This window comes from Ranitomeya variabilis, chromosome 2, assembly GCF_051348905.1.
Source record: "Ranitomeya variabilis isolate aRanVar5 chromosome 2, aRanVar5.hap1, whole genome shotgun sequence".
NCBI lineage: Eukaryota > Metazoa > Chordata > Amphibia > Anura > Dendrobatidae > Ranitomeya > Ranitomeya variabilis.
Window position 1 is genome coordinate 116684159 of NC_135233.1, and position 22130 is coordinate 116706288.

Consider the following 22130-nt stretch of genomic DNA (forward strand, 5'->3'; position numbering starts at 1 on the left):
GGGGCAGAAAGCTGGACATTGGGGCAGAACGCTGGACTTTGGAGCAGAACGCTGGACATTGGGGCAGAAAGCTGGACACAGGAGCAGAAAACTGGACACAGGGGCAGAAAGCTGGACACTGGCAGAAAGCTGGACACAGGGGCAGAAAGCTGGACACAGGGGCAGAAAGCTGGACACAGGGGCAGAAAGCTGGACACAGGGGCAGAATGCTTGACACAGGGGCAGAATGGAGAAACGGGGCATGATTGGAGACACGGGGCAGGATGACAGACATGGCGTCATGACTGGAGACACTGGAGGCAGGATTGGAGACAGATGGGGCAGGATCATGGGGCAGGATGGATACGATGGAGACAGATGGGGCAGGATGGGAAGATCATATGGGGCAGGATGGATACTCATGAGGGCAGGATGGGAGAACATATGGCTGGAGCCAGGAATGAGACACACGGGGGCCAGGATGGCGAATATTATTACCACAGGGGCTAATTAAAGGATATTATTACTGCAGTGATGTATTTATTTTATTTTTTGAGTATACTGTTTTAAATGGAGGGGCAGTCCTATTACTGTGAGAGTGACACTATGTTGCCTTCTTCATGTGGTGTAATGTAGAAGTTGGGAAAATTAAGTAATGTGTTCTGCAAGTGGAACTCGTGATAACTGTGTTATTTCCTGCAGAGACGAGTCCTGGCTGGATGAAGTGATGGCGGTCTGTGCGGGTTGAAAGATGAAGGACTTCACCTAGAGATGTCACTGGTGAGTCAGTGTGTTACCTATACACTGACACTATACACTGTATACTATATACTGAGGTCCTGTGTATGTCACCGGTGATCAGTGTATTACCTATACACAGACGCTGCATACTAAGTACAGATCTCCTGTGTATAATGGCACTTATGGTGATAGTATTGTGGGTTTTTTTTATTATTGATCAGTATTGTAGTATTCAGTCACTAAGTGGTGGTAATATGTGGTCTGGTCATGATGTTGTGGTATTTGTTCCTTGTATTTGATATTATTCGATCACTGTGGTGGTAATATGTCATCTGGTCATGGTGTGGCGGTATTTGTGCCTTGTAGATAGTATTATAGGTCACTGCGGTGATATGGTGTCTGGTCTGTCTATTGAACATCAGCTGAGTGAAGAAATAGACTTGTTGTCCTGACTATTTTTGGTAACCTTTGTGTGTATTGAGCCCGGGGGGGGGGGGGGGGCGCCGTCCTGCAGTCTCGCACAGGGCGCCTTTTGGGCTAAGTCCGGCCCTGACAGAGACCGAGCCCGGAATCTGCCTCGTTCTGCAGTGGGAAACTCACTTATTCAGTAAGTGCATCTAACTGCTTGCTGCTGAATGTCCAGTAATGTCGTATCCAGTGGTGGAGAACAGAGACCGAGCCCGGAATCTGCCTCGTTCTGCAGTAGGAAACTCACTTATTCAGTAAGTGCATCTAACTGCTTGCTGCTGAATGTCCAGTAATGGTACATCCAGGGGTGGAGAACAGAGACCACGTCTGGAATCTGCCTCGTTCTGCAGTAGGAAACTCACTTATTCAGTAAGTGCATCTAGCTGCTTGCTGCTGAATGTCCCGTAATGTTACATCCAGGGGTGGAGAACAGAGACCGAGCCCGGAATCTGCCTCGTTCTGCAGTAGGAAACTCACTTATTCAGTGAGTGCGTCTAGCTGTTGAATGTCCAGTAAAGTCATATCCAGTGGTGGAGAACAGAGACCGAGCCCGGAATCTGCCTCTCTTTGCTGATGTAAAGTCGTCTCCAGCTGGATCCCATGTTCTTTGTGGGTTCACAGCGAGACCCCGCCCTGCCTCACCTGCAAAATAAATGTCACAACATTAGCAAAACAGTAAAGATGACTATATGGATATGGAGACAGATTTTAATGAGCAAGACAGCTGGAAAAGTTTATATGTCATTAATTATTTCCAGATTATATTGCTTGTGGAGACTTAAAGGAAATGCAATGCTTCCCAGGGAATCTGAATAAGTAAATAACCTCTTCAGAGAGGAAGAGGACGTGAACTCTCTCAAATTCCCAGGGAAGAATTGTCTACACGAAGAAACCTAAACTCTTAAACCCCATGTCAGACGTCTCTCACGCAGGAAAATCAGATCTCCTGCTTTACACTGATGAGAAGCAAACACCCCGAAACACATATCTGCAATGGGAATTTCTGCTTTGGCTTCTTTTCCTAAGTTATGTGGCAAGGTTTTTTAAAAAGTCGATATTGACTTTTAAGATTGCTACTTGGAATAGATGGCACTACTGTTCATGTCCTCTGCCTCTCTGAAGAGGCTTCTTACATTATATTACAGTCTTTACAGGCAATGAACTGATCCTAGCCTTACAGGCCATCCTCTGACAGATTGACTACTAGATTATCGATTAGTCTCTTATTGAAAGGAAATGGATTTTAGAAACATTAACAGAACCAGTATGGAAACTCCCCTCTGTATCACTCTGTCACTGTTACTTTGCTTACTGTAAGTGATAGCTGTAATTTGTGTTTAACCCCTTCTCATGCACATCACCATGGAATCAATGGTGCTATATGAATAAATAATAATAATATGTTGCTGGTACCAGCTAGACTCCATACAAAGACCGGTTTTGGCTCCCAGTCTGAAGCTTTAGCTTGCACAAATAAAAATATCGCTATCAACATTAAGGTCTCGAGTGATCAATTTCTAATTAGTTATCCCACTGCTTGTTAATGCTAGAACATAACATACTGTATATCATTAAACATATATTTAAGTCTTAAGAACTTACTGTCGGTTTTGGCTGGGACGGGCTTCATCTTCCGAGAAGCCAGTAGGACGTTCAGATGCTTTAAGAAAAATAAGCAGAGGAGGTGGAACATGTTTTTTGTCCTCTTGATGTTCTGTAAAATACAATGTTAGTGAGACTAGTTGATCATGAAAAGAACATTGATTCTACTCTACAGCCATCCTGGGATTGGAGACCCCCAGCATACTAGGAAATGACTTAAGGGGAAACTGTCACCATGAAAACACTGTTCTATCTGCAGACATCATATAATAGATCTGGGGGATGAGTAGATTGATATATAATGTAGTTGTGTGAGAAAACATTCAGTATTACCTGTGTTTTAATCATTGTTTCCTTTGCTTTTTCTTGGATTTTCGGACCAATTGGCGGTACTATCACTGACACATTTCTTTGTCCATGTATGTATACAGAGGTAGCTGTCAACCACGGATAGGACTGCCCACAGGACCACAAATCCCAGAAAGAGCAGAAGTTTAAATGATTAACTCCTACATGACCTATGACATATATATATGTCATAGTTTGTGCTCTGCATTACATGCAGGCTACTATTCTGAACCCTCATGTTTTTAGGCACATGAGAGCTGATCTGATCAGCTGTCATGTGCCCCTAACAGCCGTGAGTGTAATCATGATCCACCCATAGCTGTTAACCTGTTAAATGCTGCTGTCAATCTACAAAACGGCTGCATTTATCATATTCACGGCAGAAGCGCGTCACTAATCTCACCCATCGTCGTGCCCGTCACATAAATACGAGGTGCCAATGGGATAGCATGACAACCCGGGGTCTGCAAGAGACCCCTGTGGTTGTCATTGCTGATCTGCTATGAGTGCCACCCTAAAGCTATTTTCACACTAGCGTCGTGCACTGCACGTCGCTATGCGCCGTTGCAGCGCATCAACACTAGCGTTGAAAGTGCCGCACAACGGGGGCAGCGGATGCTGTTTTTCAACACATCCGCTGCCCCATTGTGAGGTGCGGGGAGGCGGGGGCGGAGTTCCGGCCGCGCATGCGTGGTCGGAAATGCTGCAGACGACGCACCAAAAAAACGTTGCATGCAACGTTTTTTGGTGGCGACGGTCCGACGCAACCGTCGCACGATGGTTGCGACGTGTGGCAATGCGTCGCACTGCGCCGCTAATTAAAGTCTATGGAGAAAAAAACGCATCCTGCAAGCACTTTTGCGGGATGCGTTTTTTCTGCCAAACGACACATAGCGACGTGCAGTGCACGACGCTAGTGTGAAAGTAGCCTTAGCCCAGCGCTCATAGTAAATGATAATTTCTGCTACAGGCAGCAGGGCTGAAGCGAACAGATGATTGCAGCTTCAAGTCTCCTAAATAGAGCATTGAAACAAGTAAAAAGTGGAAAAAAATGTTTTTAAAAACATGAAGAGAATTAAAAAAATAAAAATTCAACTCACTCGCTTTTGCCCCATTCAAAATAAAGTGATAAAACAAAAAAAATAAAATACACACACATTTGGTATCAACACATTCAGAAATGCCCGAGCTATCAAAATATAAAAATAATTAATCTGATCAGTAAGCGGTGTAACGAGAAAAAAAAAAAATCTAAATTTCAGAATTAAGTTTCTTTGGTCTCCGCAACATTGCAATAACAGGCAATCAAAAGATCGTATCTGCACCAATATGGCATCAATAAAAACGTCAGCTCGGTGCGCAAAAAATAAGCCCTCACCCGGCCCAAGATCCTAAAATTTGGAGACATTACGTGCCTAGGAAAATGGTACCATTGGTTTTTTCTTTTTTTTTTTTTTTTTTTTACAAACTTTCGATTTCTTTCTCACCACTTACCGTAAATAAAAAGAACCTAGATATTTGATGTAAGAGAACTCAGCTGGAGAATCATAATGGCAGGTCAGTTTTAGCATTTAGTGAACAAGGTTAAAAAAAAAATAATAATTCAAAAAAGAAAAAAGCAAGAAGAACGGCACCAGATACAACGGTATAGATCAAACGACCAAAACTATAATTAGTCTGATTGTTACTCAGCAGGTGGTGTTCAACACGCTTCTTGTGGTGCTCGACATCATATATATGGTCTTTGAAAAATGCGTACACCAGAGACAGAGAAAGATGCGGCACTCACCAAATCGTGTTACAATAAAAGTCCTTTATTTCGCCATTACATGGATTAAGGACGTCACTTCATAGGCTGTGGGTACGTGCGAGGGTGCATGGTCATACAGGACCTGTATGATCATGGTGTTTTTGAGGATTTCTCTCCTTTCCGCCATGGGTCCGTGAGGAGCGACATCAGTCACAATATTTGTTTTGCCCTCATGCTTTCCCATAATGTAGAATATTGAAATTACCGTATTTTTCGCTTTGTAAGACGCTCTGGATTATAAGACACACCCCAAATTTTGAGGAGAAAAATAAGAAAAAACTTTTTTTAATAAATTGGTGGGGCTTCTTATAATCCATGCGTCTTATTGCTTACCAGAGGTTGTGGCTGCAGTGGATCAGGGTCCCAGGGTCGTTGCTGGAGGCAGGAGTGGAGCATTGCTGCCGGCTGGGATGAGGGTGTCTGCAGGGGGGCTCCTGTGCTGCGGGGGGGCTCCTGTGCTGCAGGCTGGGATGAGGGGGTCTGCAGGGGGCTCCTGTGCTGCAGGCTCGGATGAGGGGGTCTGCAGGGGGCTCCGGTGCTGCAGGGGGGTTCCGGTGCTGCAGGGGGGCTCCGGTGCTGCAGGGGGCTCTGCCGACATTTTGGAAAGGCCAGAGCCCCCGGCAGTTCGTCCATGCTTTCCTGTGCGGTGAACTTCGGGAAAATGGCCGCCGGGAGGCGGCGCATGCGCAGATGGAGATCTTAGGACGAAGATCTCGAGAGATGAGATTTCAGCCCTGAAATCTCATCTCCCGAGATTCCGGCGGCCATTTTCCCGGAGTCAGTCATACAGAAAAGCATGGACAAACTGTCGGGGGGGCTCTGGTCTTTCACAAAATGTCGCCAGAGCCCCCCTCAGCACCGAAGCCTCCAGCATCACCTGGGGCAGCAGCGGACAACCGCGGCATCGGTGGCGGGCGGCAGCGGTGGCGGACAACAGCGGCGGCAGACAACAGCGGCGGCGGACACCCCCTCATCCCAGCCTGTAACGGTAAGCGGTATATCCGCTTTGTAAGACGCACCCCCATTTCCCCCCCACATTTGGGGGAAATAAAGTGCGTCTTACAAAGCAGAAAATACGGTAGGTTAAAATCTCACTAAGGACAACATTTGCAAGGAGTTTGTGTGGGTTTCCTCTGAGTTCTCCCCACACTCCAAAGACATACTAAGGGGGGATTTTGATTGTAAGCCCCAATGGGGACAGTAATAACAATGTAAGTAAAACGTTGTGGAAATAATGGTGCTACATACAGTGGGGAAAATAAGTATTTGACACACTGCCAATTTTGCAAGTTTACCCACCTACAAAGAATGGAGAGTTCTGTAATTTTTAATGTAAGTAAACTTCAACTGTGAGAGATAGAATCTTAGAAAAATCCAGAAAATCACATTTTATGATTTTTGCATAATTAATTAGCATTTTATTGTATGAAATATGTATTTGAAAATAGAAAAACAGAACTTAATATTTGCTACAGAAACCTTTATTTGCAATTACAGAGGTCATATGTAGTAGTTCTTTCCCAAGTTTTCACACTTCACCAGGGATGTTGGCCCACTCCTCCATACAGATCTTCTCCAGATCTGTCAAGTTTCGGCAATGGTGGAGAGGTTGGAGTGTGATTGATTGAGTGTGTGGACAGGTGTCTTTTATACAGATAACAAGTTCAAACAGGTGCAAATAATACAGGTAATGAGTGTAGAGTAGGAGAAATTCTTAAAGAAAAACTAAAGGTACCTTCACACTGAGCGACTTAACAACGAGAACGACAACGATCTGTGACGTTGCAGCGTCCTGGATAGCGATCTCGTTGTGTTTGACACGCAGCAGCGATCTGGATCCCGCTGCGATATCGCTGGTCGTAGCTGAAAGTCCAGAACTTTATTTGGTCGTCAGATCGGCGTGTATCGTTGTGTTTGACAGCAAAATCAACGATGCCAGCAATGTTTTACAATGGTAACCAGGGTAAATATCGGGTTACTAAGCGCAGGGCCGCGCTTAGTAACCCGATATTTACCCTGGTTACCATTGTAAAAGTAAAAAAAAAACACTACATACTCACCTTCTGATGTCTGTCACATCCCCCGGCGTCCGCGCTGCTGCTCAGAGCTTCCTGCACTGAATGTGTCGGTGCTGGCCGTAAAGCAAAGCACAGTGGTGACGTCACCGCTCTGCTTTAGGGCCGGGGCTTACACAGTGCAGGGAAGCAGATGCCGGGGGACGCAACAGACACCGGAATGTAAGTATGTAGTGTTTGGTTTTTTTTACATTTACACTGGTAACCAGGGTAAACATCGGGTTACTAAGCGCGGCCCTGCGCTTAGTAACCTGATGTTTACCCTGGTTACCCGGGGACCTCGGCATCGTTGGTCGCTGGAGAGCTGTCTGTGTGACAGCTCTCCAGCGACCACACAATGACAAAACAGCGACGCTGCAGCGATCGGCATCGTTGTCTATATCGCTGCAGAGTCGCTTAATGTGACGGTACCTTAACAGTTCTCCGAGAGCCAGAATTCTTGCTGGTTGGTAGGTGATCAAATACTTATTTCATACAATAAAATGCAAATCAATGATGTAAAAATCATAAACTAAATCCAGAAAATCACATTGTAAGATTCTGTGTCTCACAGTTGAAGTGTACCTATGGTAATAATTACAGACCTCTCCATTCTTTGTAGGTGGGAAAACTTGCAAACTTGTCATTGCATCAAATACTTATATTCCCCACTGTAAGTGAGATAAATATATAAAATAAACATCATATAAATGTTATAACCTCTAATTGGTACAGTGATGTATAAAAAAGATGGACCAAACCACTAGAGTTACCTCTGTGTCTAGGGTTTATTCACTGACATTTTCCTTTAAGAGGCTTTTTTTATAAGGGCGTTTTTCCATTAAATTTATGTAATAAAAGTCCTGAGTACTTACTGTCAGAGTTGACGATCGAGTTCTGATGTGACTGGAATTTGGCGACCAGATCCCTAACCGGACCGGAAGGGATTCTGATGTTTTTGAGCTTGTCCCTTTTTTCAGCCCAGGGTCCGTGAGGAGCTTTATGATTTCCTGTAACAGAAAGCACAGAAATCAGTATTTTGATAATAAACACTTCTCTATGTTTCCCATAGATTATTACCTCTACGTCTACGGATCTTTTACCGACAAGATCTTTTAAGAGACGATTTTTACAAGGTTGTTTTTCTTTTCATTGCATTTCTAACATATTTTCAGAAGGGGAGAAAAAACAGAAACGCAAAAAGGGAAAACCTCAATGTCGTGAAGGGATTAAAAAATGGGTTTTACTGAATCTTTCCTCACAAAACTATATCTCAATGTACTCCGCTTTCTCAGCTCTATAATATGGAACCTGCATTTTAAACTGTATTTTCTTGATGACAGGTTCTCTGTAAAGGAGACTGTTCATCATAAATGTTTCTTGGTAAACTGGACACATGATGTAATATTGGCAATAAAGTGGAATAAAACTTTTTTTAAAAATTTTCCTCAGTTAAGTAGATATCAGTAATCAAAATACTTGTCGTTACTAAGGTAACTTTTGTGAAATCAGAGTGGGAATTGCCAGAGAGTTTTCACTGGGGGTGCACTTCTTTTCCCTCTATGACACTGGCCACATCTAGAATATGGGATCCAGTTTAAGGCTGCACATTTAAAATAGCATATGCAGAAATTAGAATCAGTTCAAAAGTGGGAAATTAGATTATTACATGGGATGGAAGGCCTCATATAAGAGGTAGAAAAGTTGGGCTTCTTACATGAGATCTCATTAACATATATAATATATGTGTGTGGTCAATACAAAGGTTTAGCACATGACTTATTCTTTGCAAGGACCATACTTAGGACTAGGGGGCACTCATTACCGATGTAAGAAAAATAATTACTGCATCTAATTAGGAAAGTGTTCTTTACAGTTAGAGCAGTCAGATTTTGGAATGCCGACCAAAAGAGGTAGAAATGGCAGACACTAATACCGCTTTTAAAAAAGAGCTGGATGATTTCCTCAATACACATAACATTGTGGGTTATAGTTAATTTAGTGACAAAATACACAATTGGTGGAGAAAGGTTAAACTTGATGGACCTAAGCCTTTTTCAACCTATGAAAAAAAGCATAAGCAACAAGCAACACATTAGAAAAAGAACACAGCCCCACAATAGCTTAGAGCAGGTTTCTCAATGTGTGAGATGTGAGGATACAGCCCTAATCTCCTGGTCTATCCTTCTGCATGAATCAGTGTGGAGGCAGAGGCAGCACAACTGAGTTTATCTGTGTCACATTACAAACCCTTCTATCAGCAATTATCCTTCTTTGATAGCACAGTCACCATCTCTGCTGTCCTGCCTCTCCCCCACACTGTCTGTCCAGAGATGCATCAGTCATCACACTAATGTCTAATGCAAAAATAACAAAATCATTTTATTTCACTCTGCAGTCACTATTATATCATGTGACCAGTTCAACCAGAAAACTTTGGTGAAAAGTCCTCTTTAAACTGCAAATCAATAACATATTGCTATAAAAACCAAATGTTTATTTTATGCAAGCAAAGAAAGTTAGAATAACAGCTGTTTGGGGGTTTTGGGTGGGTGATGTCAGCAATCTTTTCTATCAGGGTCAAGGCAAAATTAATTTACTGTCAGGGGCGGTGACTGCGTCCTCATCTGGGCCCATGTTCATTACTTCATCATTGGCATAAGGCATAAGGATCATGGTGTTTTTGAGGATTTCTCTCTTTTCCGCCATGGGTCCGTGAGGAGCGACATCAGTCACAATATTTGTTTTGCCCTCATGCTTTCCCGTAATGTAGAATATTGAAATTAGGTTAAAATCTCACCAAGAACAACATTTGCAAGGAGTTTGTGTGGGTTTCCTCCGGGTTCCTCCCACACTCCAAAGACATACTGAGGGGGGATTTTGATTGTAAGCCCCAATGGGGACAGTAATAACAATGTAAGTAAAACGTTGTGGAAATAATGGTGCTACATACAGTGGGGAAAATAAGTATTTGACACACTGCCAATTCTGCAAGTTTACCCACCTGCAAAGAATGGAGAGTTCTGTAATTTTTATTGTAAGTAAACTTCAACTGTGAGAGATAGAATCTTAAAAAAATCCAGAAAATCACATTGTATAATTTTTGCATAATTAATTTGCATTGTATTGTATGAAATATGTATGTTAATATTTGCTACAGAAACCTTTATTTTCAATTACAGAGGTCATATGTAGTAGTTCTTTCCCAAGTTTGCACACACTGCAGCAGGGATGTTGGCCCACTCCTCCATACAGATCTTCTCCAGATCTGCCAAGTTTCGGCAAAGGTGGAGAAGTTGGAATGTGATTGATTGAGTGTGTGGACAGGTGTCTTTCATGCAGATAACAAGTTCAAACAGGTGCAAATAATACAGGTAATGAGTGTAGAGTAGGAGAAATTCTTAAAGAAAAACTAACAGTTCTCCGAGAGCCAGAATTCTTGCTGGTTGGTAGGTGATCAAATACTTATTTCATACAATAAAATGCAAATCAATGATATAAAAATCATAAACTAAATCCAGAAAATCACATTGTAAGATTCTGTCTCTCACAGGTGAAATGTACCTATGGTAATAATTACAGACCTCTCCATTCTTCGTAGGTGGGAAAACTTGCAAAATTGGCATTGCATCAAATACTTATATTCCCCACTGTAAGTGAGATAAATATATAAAATAAACATCATGTAAATGTTATAACCTCTAACTGGTACAGTGATGTATAAAAAAGGTGGACCAAACCACTAGAGTTACCTCTATGTCTAGGGTTTATTCACTGACATTTTCCTTTAAGAGGCTTTTTTTATAAGGGCGTTTTTCCATTAAATTTATGTAATAAAAGTGCTGAGTACTTACTGTCAGAGTTGACGATCGTGTTATGATGTGACTGGAATTTGATGATTACATCACCAACCCGAATGGGAGAGAGTTTGATGTTTTTGAAATTGTCACTTTTTTCAGCCAAGCTTCGAGGAGATTCATCATTTCCAATATTTAGTTTATTCTCATGTTTTCCTGTAACAGAAACCACAGAAATCAGTATTTTGATAATAAACACTTCTCTATGTTTCCCATAGATTATTACCTCTACGTCTACAGATCTTTTACCGACAAGATCCTTTAAGAGACGATTTTTACAAGGTTGTTTTTCTTTTCATTGCGTTTCTATTATATTTTCAGAAGGGGAGAAAAAACAGAAACGCAAAAAGGGAAAACCTCAATGTCGTGAAGGGATTAAAAAATGGGTTTTACTGAATCTTTCCTCACAAAACTATCTCAATGTACTCCGCTTCCTCAGCTCTCTAATATGGAACCTGCATTTTAAACTGTATTTTCTTGATGACAGGTTCTCTGTAAAGAAGACTGTTCACCACAAATGTTTCTTGTTGAACTGGACACATGATGTAATATGGGCAGTGAAGTGGAATAAAACATTTTTAAAAATTTGCCTCAGTTAAGTAGATATTAGTAATCAAAATACTTGTCGTTACTATGGTAACTTGTGAAATCAGAGTGGGAATTGCCAGAGAGTTTTCACTGGGGGTGCACTTCTTTTCCCTCTATGACACTGGCCACATCTAGAATATGGGATCTAGTTTTAGGCTGCACATTTAAAAGAGGATATTCAGAAATTAGAGTCAGTTGGAAGGTGGGAAACTAGACTATTACATGGGATGGAAGGCCTCATATGATGAGAGATGGAAAAGTTGGGCTTCTTCCATGTGATGTCATTAACATATATAATATATATGTGTGGTCAATACAAAGGTTTAGCACATGACTAATTCCTTACAAGGACCATACTTAGGACTAGGGGGCACTCATTACCGATGTAAGAAAGACGATAACTGCAGCTAATTAGGAAAGTGTTCTTTACAGTTAGAGTAGTCAGACTTTGGAATACCAAAAACTTTGGTTTTGAGCACTTTGAGGGGTGCAGTTTTTAGAATCATGTCACTTTTGGGTATTTTCTGTATTAAATGCTCCTCAAAGTAACTTCAAATGTGAAGTGGTCCCTAACAAAATTGTTTTTGCAAGTTTAGTTGGAAAAATGAGAAATATGCTATCGCTGATCAACTTTTAACCCCTTTAACTTCCTAAGAAAAAAAAATTATGTTTCAAAAATTGTGCTGGTGATAGCTAGACATGTGGGAAATGTTATTTAATAACTATTTTGTGTGACAACACTCTGGTTTAAGGACTTAAAATTAAAAAATTAAAAATTGCAAAATTTTCCGATATTTTCAGACATAAACCCAATTTATACTGAACAAATTTTACCACTGTAATGGAGTACAATATGTATTGGAAAAACTGTCTCAGAATTGGTGGGATCCGTTGAAACTTTCAAAATTGGCCTGGTTATGAAGGTGAAAAAGGCTCTGGCACGAAAGGGTTAAGAGACCATTTAGAAAAAGATGTTCTATTAATTACGTATGAAATGTCCCCAGAGTAAGTCATCGACGTCATAAAGCTGTTACCAAGTTATAAAAAAGCAAAACTAACTATTGGCATATAGATTTTATAATCTTGTCCAGGGTTAGAAAAATGTAATTGGTTTGTTTGAAAAATAAGAGCTCCCCTGTGTACAGGTTGTGCCTGGTATTGTAGCTCCGCTCCAGTGACGGGAATGTACAGAGCTGCAATACCAGGAACAAGCTGAAGAGTGTGAAAGCATAGGGTTTTTTTTTTGTTCTTTTTATGGCAGCCCTGTTTTTCTTATCCTGGAGAACTGCTTTAGTGTCAGATTGGTTAGGCTGTACTTACCAAGAGGTGCAGTAGTCGCTCTGTCTTCATCAGATTCATCATCTCTCCCGGATTCATCCCTTGTCAGATGTCTTTAAAACAGTAAAATATAAGGTATATTGTGAATTACAGAGTAACATATCTGTATTCTGCAGAATGAAATATAGACTCTTATGTTTCTTCATTCATTTGTCTCTTACATTCTGTAGAAACATTGGCAATAAGTAACATTTTGGTATTTATCAACCATTTTTCATGTACATGAAAGTTCAATATGTGTGGATCGTACTGGATTGTAAGGTAATGTGAAGATTAGCCATGAGTGGATTTATTTGAGTGGAATTTAATTTTGCTCATATTTACAAAACTCAGAATTTTGGAGAACACAGATTGTTTGTAATTCACTCCACGCAAATAAGACAAAGTGGAAGCTAGCTGCAGCCTCCAGCTTGCGGAACAGTAGAGCGCTGGCAAAAAGTTTAGCTCTCCTGTTGTGAATTTGGTTTTGGGCTCCCCCGGTGGTCACTGGTGGTACTGGACTTGTCTTCACTTTCTCTGTTCACCTGTTTCCTCCAGGATATGGGAGTTTCCTATTTAGCCTTGCTGCTCAGTCATTGCCTTGCCGGTCATCAATGTAACCAGAGCTTTCTGTTGCATGTTCCTGCTCCTAGTCTTCTGATCAGCTAAGTTGGACTTTTGTCCTGAGTATTATTTTGCATTTTTGTTCCAGTTCACAGTTATGGTATATTTCTCTAGCTGGAAGCTCTTGTGAGCTGAAATTACCACTCCAGTCTCATGAGTTGAGACTTGAGTTTAAAGTAATTTCAGGATGGTTTTGTAAATAGGGTTTTCAGCTGACCGTGAAGTTCCCTTTCTTATTTTCCTACTATCTAGTAAGTGGACCTCGCTTTGCTGAACCTGCCTTCATACTACGTATGTCTTTTCCCTCTGAACTCACCGTCAATACATGTGGGGGGCTTCTGTCACCTTTTTGGGGAATTTCCACTAGAGGTAAGCCAGGCCTGTTTTTCCTCTGCCAGGGTTAGTTAGTCCTCCGGCTGGCGCTGGGCGTCTAGGGATATACGTAGGCACGCTACCCGGCCACTGTTAGTTGTGCGGTAGGTTTAGCTCACGGTCAGCTCTAGCTTCCATCATCCAAGAGCTAGTCCTGATTTATGCTTTTCTGAAGTTCTCTTACCATTGAGAACCATGACACTCTCCTCTCTGACCGACTTCTGCTGCTTTATTCTCGATGGCCAGTTTTCCACACTATCATTGTACCGCGCCTCTGGCCAAGTGTTCCCTTTGGATTGGAACGTTGGCTACAAGTGGGCCCTGAAAGGTCTTTGCTCATGTAAGCCCCAACTAAGAGCCAACACTGTGCGGGAGCTGCGGGCAGAGAGCAGTGGGGCTTCCGGAGAGGGGCTTGGTGATGCATGAACTTTATTTTCTTCTTTCCTCCATTTATTATGATCTGGGACTGGGGAGACCCCAGAGCATAATAGGGAACAATCAATGTGTGAAGAATAATTTTGCTGTGAGTCAAATCTCTAAATAAAACCTGCATGATTTGGCAGAATTTTGTCACAGCCTCTCATCTGTAATAAAGATGTAATTTTTTTTACAGACTCCCATGTACAATATAAATCATCCTTTACAATACTCACCTCCATATGATTTTACTGATGAAACCAATGAATATTCCAAGGAGGTACATGGTGATGCGAAGTACAGCATAAATTATGCAATAATTCCAAAGGATCTTTGCCAGATCAGTACAATCCACTGAAAAAGAAGAAAGAATATGCATATTATATATATTCAATAACTTGTCTGTAATACACTATGCCATTATTATCAAAGGGAATCTGTCACCAGGCTTTTGCCATGTTATCTGAGACAGCCATAATGTAGAAGCATAGACCTTTATTACACCGATGTGTCAATTACTGGACTGTTTCAATAGAATCACTGTTTTACCAGCAATTGATTATCACTACAGCACAACTGGTCTTGCGCCTCCTAGTCCAGCCAGGCTCCAGCACTGATTAGCCGCTTTCTGTCAATATACAATGTAAACACAAAGCTGTGGCGGGGTTATACACAGCTCAAAACCTGAGCGCTGCTCAATCTGCAGCAGAGAAATCTGTGACTCTATTATATATTCTATTGGACTGTAGGACCCGGCAAGACGATTAAAAAATGGGGCTGAAGTTTGCAAAATTATGTCTCAGGGATGATGCCATATTAATATACAATAGATATAATGGACAATATAGAGATCTATCCAGTTGCTTAGGTAGAGACCGATGTGTCACAGTGAAAAATTTTGACCTGGGTCCCCACCTGCAAATTTGTCAGATGTATGGTCTCTTGTAGCAATCCAGATCCTGTGAAAACATACGTGTTTGCCCCCTCATGTACAATGTCCCCATCCTGTAATAAAGTCCCCAATTCTGGCCCTTCAAATAATAATATCACCCATCCTGGCCCCTTCCTGTAATAATGTTCCCTATCCTGGACCTCATTCAGTAATAATATCTACCATCTTGATATAAAGTCTTTATCCTTGGCCCCTTCTAGGTATAATGTCCTCCATCCTGGTATAATGTCTCCCTTTCCCAGTATAATTTCCTCGGTATAATGTCTCCCTTTCCCAGTATAAAGTCCTCATTCCTTTGCCTCCTCCTGGTATAATGTCCTCCATCCTGGACCCTTTCCTGGTATAATGCCCCCCATTCTTGGCTCCTTCCAGTTATATATACCCCCCATCTCGGTATATTTTTACAGTAATAATGTCCCTGTTCTACAGCAAAAGTAAAAAAATGAAATGATTCTATTCAACTTCCCCCACTCCCACTACTTGTGACATCTTCTTCCATAGCCGGAGCAGAAGTCGGCAGCTGACTTTAGCGCTCCAGTGACGGGAAGCGCATGACATTGCTAGCATTCGCCACTCGGTGAATATTTGTGCCGCAGTGAGTTTCAGCTCAATGTATGTCTGCAGGTCCCACCTACCCAGTCCTGGTCGCACTCACTGTGACCTCGATCGTCAGGCCCCGGATCTATCATTCTATATCCAGGCATGTAAACATATCAAAAGGGCCTGTGTGTCTAGAGGAAAAAAAGGTTAAAAGACATCTGGAGGCTTTTCCATAAATAGATAATATTACTAGATATCTGCTCTAGATTACTGGAGAAGAGGGATTGATCCAGGAGTGGAGTCTAATTGCAGCATTTATTAGGAAGGCACATTGGCTACAGAACATCGGGTTTACTTCAAATTAATGGTACCGCTCATTACAGTTATTAATATAGACTCGACTCCACTCCCATAGGGATGGAGCCACATATTCATTACTGTAATGAGCGGTACCATGTGACCGCTCACTACAGGAAGAAGCTGCCGACGCCGGGGAACCAGGGACCGCGCCAGGAGCAGGTGAGTATAACGCAGTGTGCGATATTCACCTGTCCCACGTTCCACTGTCGCCGCCGCTCCATCTTCCTCGTCCTCTGCAGTGACGCTCAGGTCAGAGGGCGCGATGACGCGATTAGTGTGCGTGCCGCCCTCTGCCTGAACAGTCAGTGCTGAGGACGCGGAAGACACGGTGTCGCCGACGGTGGAACGCGGACAGGTGAATATAGCAAGTGGCGGGGGCCTGAGCGACGAGATGTGAGTATGTGACTTTTATTTCTATCGCAGCAACAGCATATGGGGCAAATATCTCTATGGAGCATCTTATGGGGCCATAATTAGCATTTGTACAGCATTATATGGGGTAAATGTCTGTATGGAGCATCTTATGGGGCCATAATCAGCATTTGTGCAGCATTATATGGGGCACATGTCTGTATGGAGCATCTTATGGGGCCATAATCAGCATTTGTGCAGCATTATATGGGGCAAATGTCTGTATGGAGCATCTTATGGGGCCATAATCAGCATTTGTGCAGCATAATATGGGGCAAATGTCTGTATGGAGCATCTTATGGGGCCATAATCAGCATTTGTGCAGCATTATATGGGGCAAATGTCTGTATGGAGCATCTTATGGGGCCATAATCAGCATTTGTGCGTCATTATATGGGGCAAATGTCTGTATGGATCATCTTGTGGGGGCCATAATCAGCATTTGTGCAGCATAATATGGGGCAAATGTCTGTATGGAGCATCTTATGGGGGCCATAATCAGCATTTGTGCAGCATTGTATGGGGCACATGTCTGTATGGAGCATCTTATGGGGTCATAATTCGCATTTGTGCAGCATTATATGGGGCATATTTTAATATGGAGCATCTTATGGGGCCCATCATAAACTGTATGGAGCATTATATGGGGCTCCTGAATCAATATGGATATTCAAAAACACTTAACCTACTGATGTCTCAATTAATTTTACTTTTATTGGCACCTATTTTTATTTTTGACATTTACCGGTAGCTGTTGCATTTTCCACCCTAAGCTTATACTCGAGTTATTAAGTTTTCTCAATTTTTTGTGGCAAAATTAAGGGTCTCGGCTTATACTCGGGTCGGCTTATACTTGAGTATATACGGTATTTCCTATACCTCCCTTCTGTTATATGTAGAAGTTATTGTATCCAGCCTGCAGTATTACACCTCTATGTCTTATCTATATATTATTTGACTAAACACTTGTATCAGTCCTGGTCATGTATTAAACATTAGATCCTTCATGACCTTTGACGTACATGTACGTCAAAGGTCGTGTCCTTGTGTATAATGCCGTTCTCATGCCAAGCCTGCATGTCTCTTGGAAGTTAATGGCTGATTCATGTGATTTTAACAGTTGCGGGTGGAGTAGAGCTCCACCGATGGGTGTTAACCTGTTTAATGCCGCTATGAATCTCTGACATTTGCATTTAACATGTGCCGCGGGGGGGTCATATCAGAAGCTGATCGGCGTACCCGTGACATGTTGGGGGGTGACGATGGGTTGCCATGACAGCCGAGGGTCTGCTGAAGATGCCATGCTTGTTGTGCGGATCCTCTTGTGAAAGTCAGCCTGTAGCTGGCGTTCATAGGAGAACGTGGCTTTAGCTATACGTAGCAGTGTTTATCCACTGTTATGTATAGCGCAATCAACCAATCACAGCTTCAAGTCCCTAAAGAGGACTATTAAGTACAGTAAAAATACAGTAAAAAATGAAAAAAGTTCATTAAAAATTAAACACTTAAAAAAAATAATTCTAAATACACTTTTGTTATCGCTGCATTTGTCAATGGAGATCTCAATGTGACATTATGATGTGCGGAACATGAGGAGCGGAACACGAGTGATGTCACAATGGGTCAGATAACTGCAACCACTAAACATGGAGCAGCTCCATCAATCTATATGTGATTAATATAATATTAATGTATAAGGACCAAGCCGTGTTACAGGGTATTATGAATGTATGGGGGCCGCATAGAGAGGCATTATTCATGTGTTGGGGCACAGGGAGACATTACTATTACTGGGCCACATAGGGTGGCGATATTAACTCATGATGAACACATGGGGGACAGGTTTACCAGATGAGTGCCATATAGGGGCCAATATTAATGTATGGGGACAGCATAGGGGACATTATTACTATATGAGGGCCAGATAAGGGGACAAAATTACTGTATATGGGTCAGATAGGAGGAAATGATTAAAAATTGAAATCGCCAGAATAAAATGTTTTGTTATTCACCCCATTATGTGTGAATATTTGGAAAAGTACTTACAATCCCAGCAGGGATACTTTGACCAGGAATCATGGCTACGGATGTTGACAGGCGCCATATGGTTTGGCCAGGGATCACGGCGGCGGATGTTGGCAGGCGCCATATGCTTTGGCCAGGAATCACGGCGGCGGATGATGGCAGGCACGTCTTCCATACATGCTAATAGCACACTCACGATTAAAAGAAATCGAAAGAGCATTTTAGCCTGAAGAAATATCGCTTAATGTGTAATCCACAGTGAGCTTCTTCAGACAAAGCCTCTTCCTGCAGCGTCGCTGCCTTATAACCACAAATTCCGTGATGTCACAATGGAGATCTCTATGTGACATCACAAGGAGCGGAACACGAGTGATGTCACAATGGGTCAGATAACTGCAACCACTAAACATGGAGCAGCTCCATCAATCTATATATGATTAATATAATATTAGTGTATAAGGACCAAGCCGTGTTAGAGCATATTATGACTGTATGGGGGCCAATATTATTGTAAGGGGGCAGCAAAGGGGGACATTATTACTATATGGGGGCCAGAGAAGGGGACAATATTACTGTATATGGGTCACATAGGAGGAAATGATTAATATATTAGGGGCACATAAAGGGACATTATTATTTTTTTTATTTGTTTCTTGTATGTGGTAGTATTGGTACACTGTGTGCAAAACTATTAAAGGGGTTGTCTAGCCCTTATTTTGCCCCCTAGAAAGTAATAATGCCCTGTGTGCCCCTTTCATAGTCACAGTAACCTGAGTTCCCCTATAACCATAAGTGCCCACTTTACATTTAACCCCTTAATCCCATATGACGTACTATCCCGTCAAGGGGACCAGGGACTTAATTCCCAGTGACGGGACAGTACGTCATAGCCGATCGGCCGCGCTCACGGGGGGAGCGCGGCCGATCGCGGCCGGGTGTCAGCTGCCTATCGCAGCTGACATCCGGCACTATGTGCCAGGAGCGGTCACGGACCGCCCCCAGCACATTAACCCCCGGCACACCGCGATCAAACATGATTGCGGTGTACCGGAGGTACAGGGAAGCATCGCGCAGGGAGGGGGCTCCCTGCGGGCTTCCCTGAGACCCCCGGAGCAACGCAATGTGATCGCGTTGCTGCGAGGGTCTCCTACCTCCTATCCCTGCAGGCCCCGGATCCAAAATGGCCGCGGGGCTGCATCCGGGTCCTGCAGGGATTACTTCCGGGTCCGGAGCAGGCTGCAGATGAAACCTGCAGCGATGTGAGTGAGAGCGCCGATGTGATAGAGTGCTGTGCACACTATCAGATCGGCGATCTGTGATGTCCCCCCCTGGGACAAAGTAAAAAAGTAAAAAAAAAAAATTCCACATGTGTAAAAAAAAAAAAAAAAAAAAAAACCTAAATAAAGAAGAAAAAGAAAAAATATTATTCCCATAAATACATTTCTTTATCTAAAAAAGCCAAAAGAAACAATAAAAGTACACATATTTAGTATCGCCGCGTCCGTAACGACCCGACCTATAAATCTGTCCCACTAGTTAACCCCTTCAGTGAACACCGTAAGAAAAAAAAAAAAAAAACCAGCCAAAAAACAACGCTTTATTATCATACCGCCGAACAAAAAGTGAAATAACACGCGATCAAAAAGATGGATATAAATAACCATGGTACCGCTGAAAACGTCATCTTGTCCCGCAAAAAACAAGCCGCCATATAGCATCATAACCAAAAAAATAAAAAGTTATAGTCCTCAGAATAAAGCGATGCCAAAATAATTATTTTTTCTATAAAATAGTTTTTATCGTATAAAAGCGCCAAAACATAAAAAAATGATATAAATGAGATATCGCTGTAATCGTACTGACCCAACAAATAAAACTGCTTTATCAATTTTACCAAATGTGGAACGGTATAAACGCCTCCCCCAAAAGAAATTCATGAATAGCTGGTTTTTGGTCATTCTGCCTCACCAAAATCGGAATAAAAAGTGTTCAAAAACTGTCACATGTCCGAAAATGTTACCAATAAAAACGTCAACTCGTCCCGCAAAAAACAAGACCTCACATGACTCTGTGGACCAAAATACGGAAAAATTATAGGTCTCAAAATATGGAGACGCAAAAACTTTTTTGCTATAAAAAAGCGTCTTTTAGTGTGTGACAGCTGCCAATCATAAAAATCCGATATAAAAAACGCTTTAAAAGTAAATCAAACCCCCCTTCATCACCCCCTTAGTTAGGGAAAAATAATAAAATTAAAAAATGTATTTATTTCCATTTTCCCATTAGGGCTAGGGTTAGGGCTAGGGTTAGGGCTAGGGTTAGGGTTAGGGCTAGGGTTAGGGCTAGGGTTAGGGCTAGGGCTAGGGTTAGGGTTAGGGCTAGGGTTAGGGCTAGAGTTAGGGCTAGGGTTAGGGCTAGGGTTAGTGCTGGGGTTAGGGCTAGGGTTAGGGCTAGGGTTAGGGCTAGGGTTAGGGTTAGGATTGGGGCTAGGGTTGGAGCTAAAGTTAGGGTGGGGCTAAAGTTAGGGATAGGGTTTGGGCTAAAGTTAGGGTTGGGGATAAAGTTAGGGTTGGGGCTAAAGTTAGGGTTAGGATTACATTTACGGTTGGGATTAGGGTTGAGATTAGAATTAGGGGTGTGTCAGGGTTAGGGGTGTGGTTAGGGTTACAGTTGGGATTAGGGCTACGGGTGTGTTTGGATTAGTTTCAGGTAGAATTGGGGAGTTTCCACTGTTTAGGCACATCAGGGGCTCTCCAAACGCGACATGGCGTCCGATTTCAATTCCAGACAATTCTGCGTTGAAAAAGTAAAACAGTGCTCCTTCCCTTCCAAGCTCTCCCGTGCGCCCAAACAGGGGTTTACCCCAACATATGGGGCATCAGCGTACTCGGGACAAATTGGACAACAACTTTTGGGGTCCAAGTTCTCTTGTTATCTCTGGGAAAATAAAAATTTGGGGGGCTAAAAATCATTTTTGTGGGAAATAAAGGATTTTTTATTTTCACAGCACTACGTTGTAAACTTTAGTGAAACACTTGGGGGTTCAAAGTTCTCACAACACATCTAGATAAGTTCCTTGGGAGGTCTAGTTTCCAATATGGGGTCACTTATGGGGGGTTTATACTGTTTGGGTACATCAGGGGCTCTGCAAATGCAACATGACGCCTGCGGACCAATCCATCTAAGTCTGCATTCCAAATGGAGCTCCTTCCTTTCCGAGCTCTGCCATGCGCCCAAATAGTGGTTCCCCCCCACATATGGGGTATCAGCGTGCTCAGGACAAATTGGACAACAACTTTTGGGGTCCAATTTATCCTGTTACCCTTGTGAAAATATAAAACTGGGGGCTAAAAAATCATTTTTCTGAAAAAAAAAAAAAGCATTTTTAGTTTCACGGCTCTGCGTTATAAACTGTAGTGAAACACTTGGGGGTTCAAAGCTCTCAAAACACATCTAGATAAGTTCCTCAGGAGGTCTAGTTTCCAATATGGGGTCACTTGTGGGGGGGTTGTACTGTTTGGGTACATCAGGGGCCTGTTGTGAATTTGGTTTGTGGGCTCCCCCGGTGGTCTGTTATGGTAGTGCCTCTTATGTGCCTTCCTCCATCTCTGATTACCTGTCGCCACCCTCTAGGGGAGTTTCCTATTTAAGGCTGCTTGGCTGTT

General features: G+C 42.4%; 1 protein-coding gene and 1 long non-coding RNA gene across 2 annotated transcripts; both read right to left on the reverse strand.

Moving 5' to 3' along the window:
• Positions 1-1450: 1450 nt before the first annotated feature.
• LOC143809172 (uncharacterized) lies at positions 1451-8006 on the reverse strand. The gene is made up of 3 exons (XR_013222114.1): positions 7878-8006; positions 2791-2902; positions 1451-1830 (listed from the first exon to the last, which is right to left on the reverse strand). It is a non-coding gene; the product is annotated as an uncharacterized LOC143809172 (long non-coding RNA).
• Positions 8007-9059: 1053 nt separating this feature from the next.
• LOC143803672 (uncharacterized) lies at positions 9060-18674 on the reverse strand. Its single transcript, XM_077281450.1, has 5 exons — positions 18487-18674; positions 14414-14531; positions 12768-12838; positions 10857-11015; positions 9060-9064 (listed from the first exon to the last, which is right to left on the reverse strand). Exons 1-5 carry the CDS (start codon positions 18638-18640, stop codon positions 9060-9062), a joined length of 507 nt encoding a protein of 168 aa, XP_077137565.1. The 5' UTR covers positions 18641-18674.
• Between the last annotated feature and the right edge of the window lie 3456 nt (positions 18675-22130).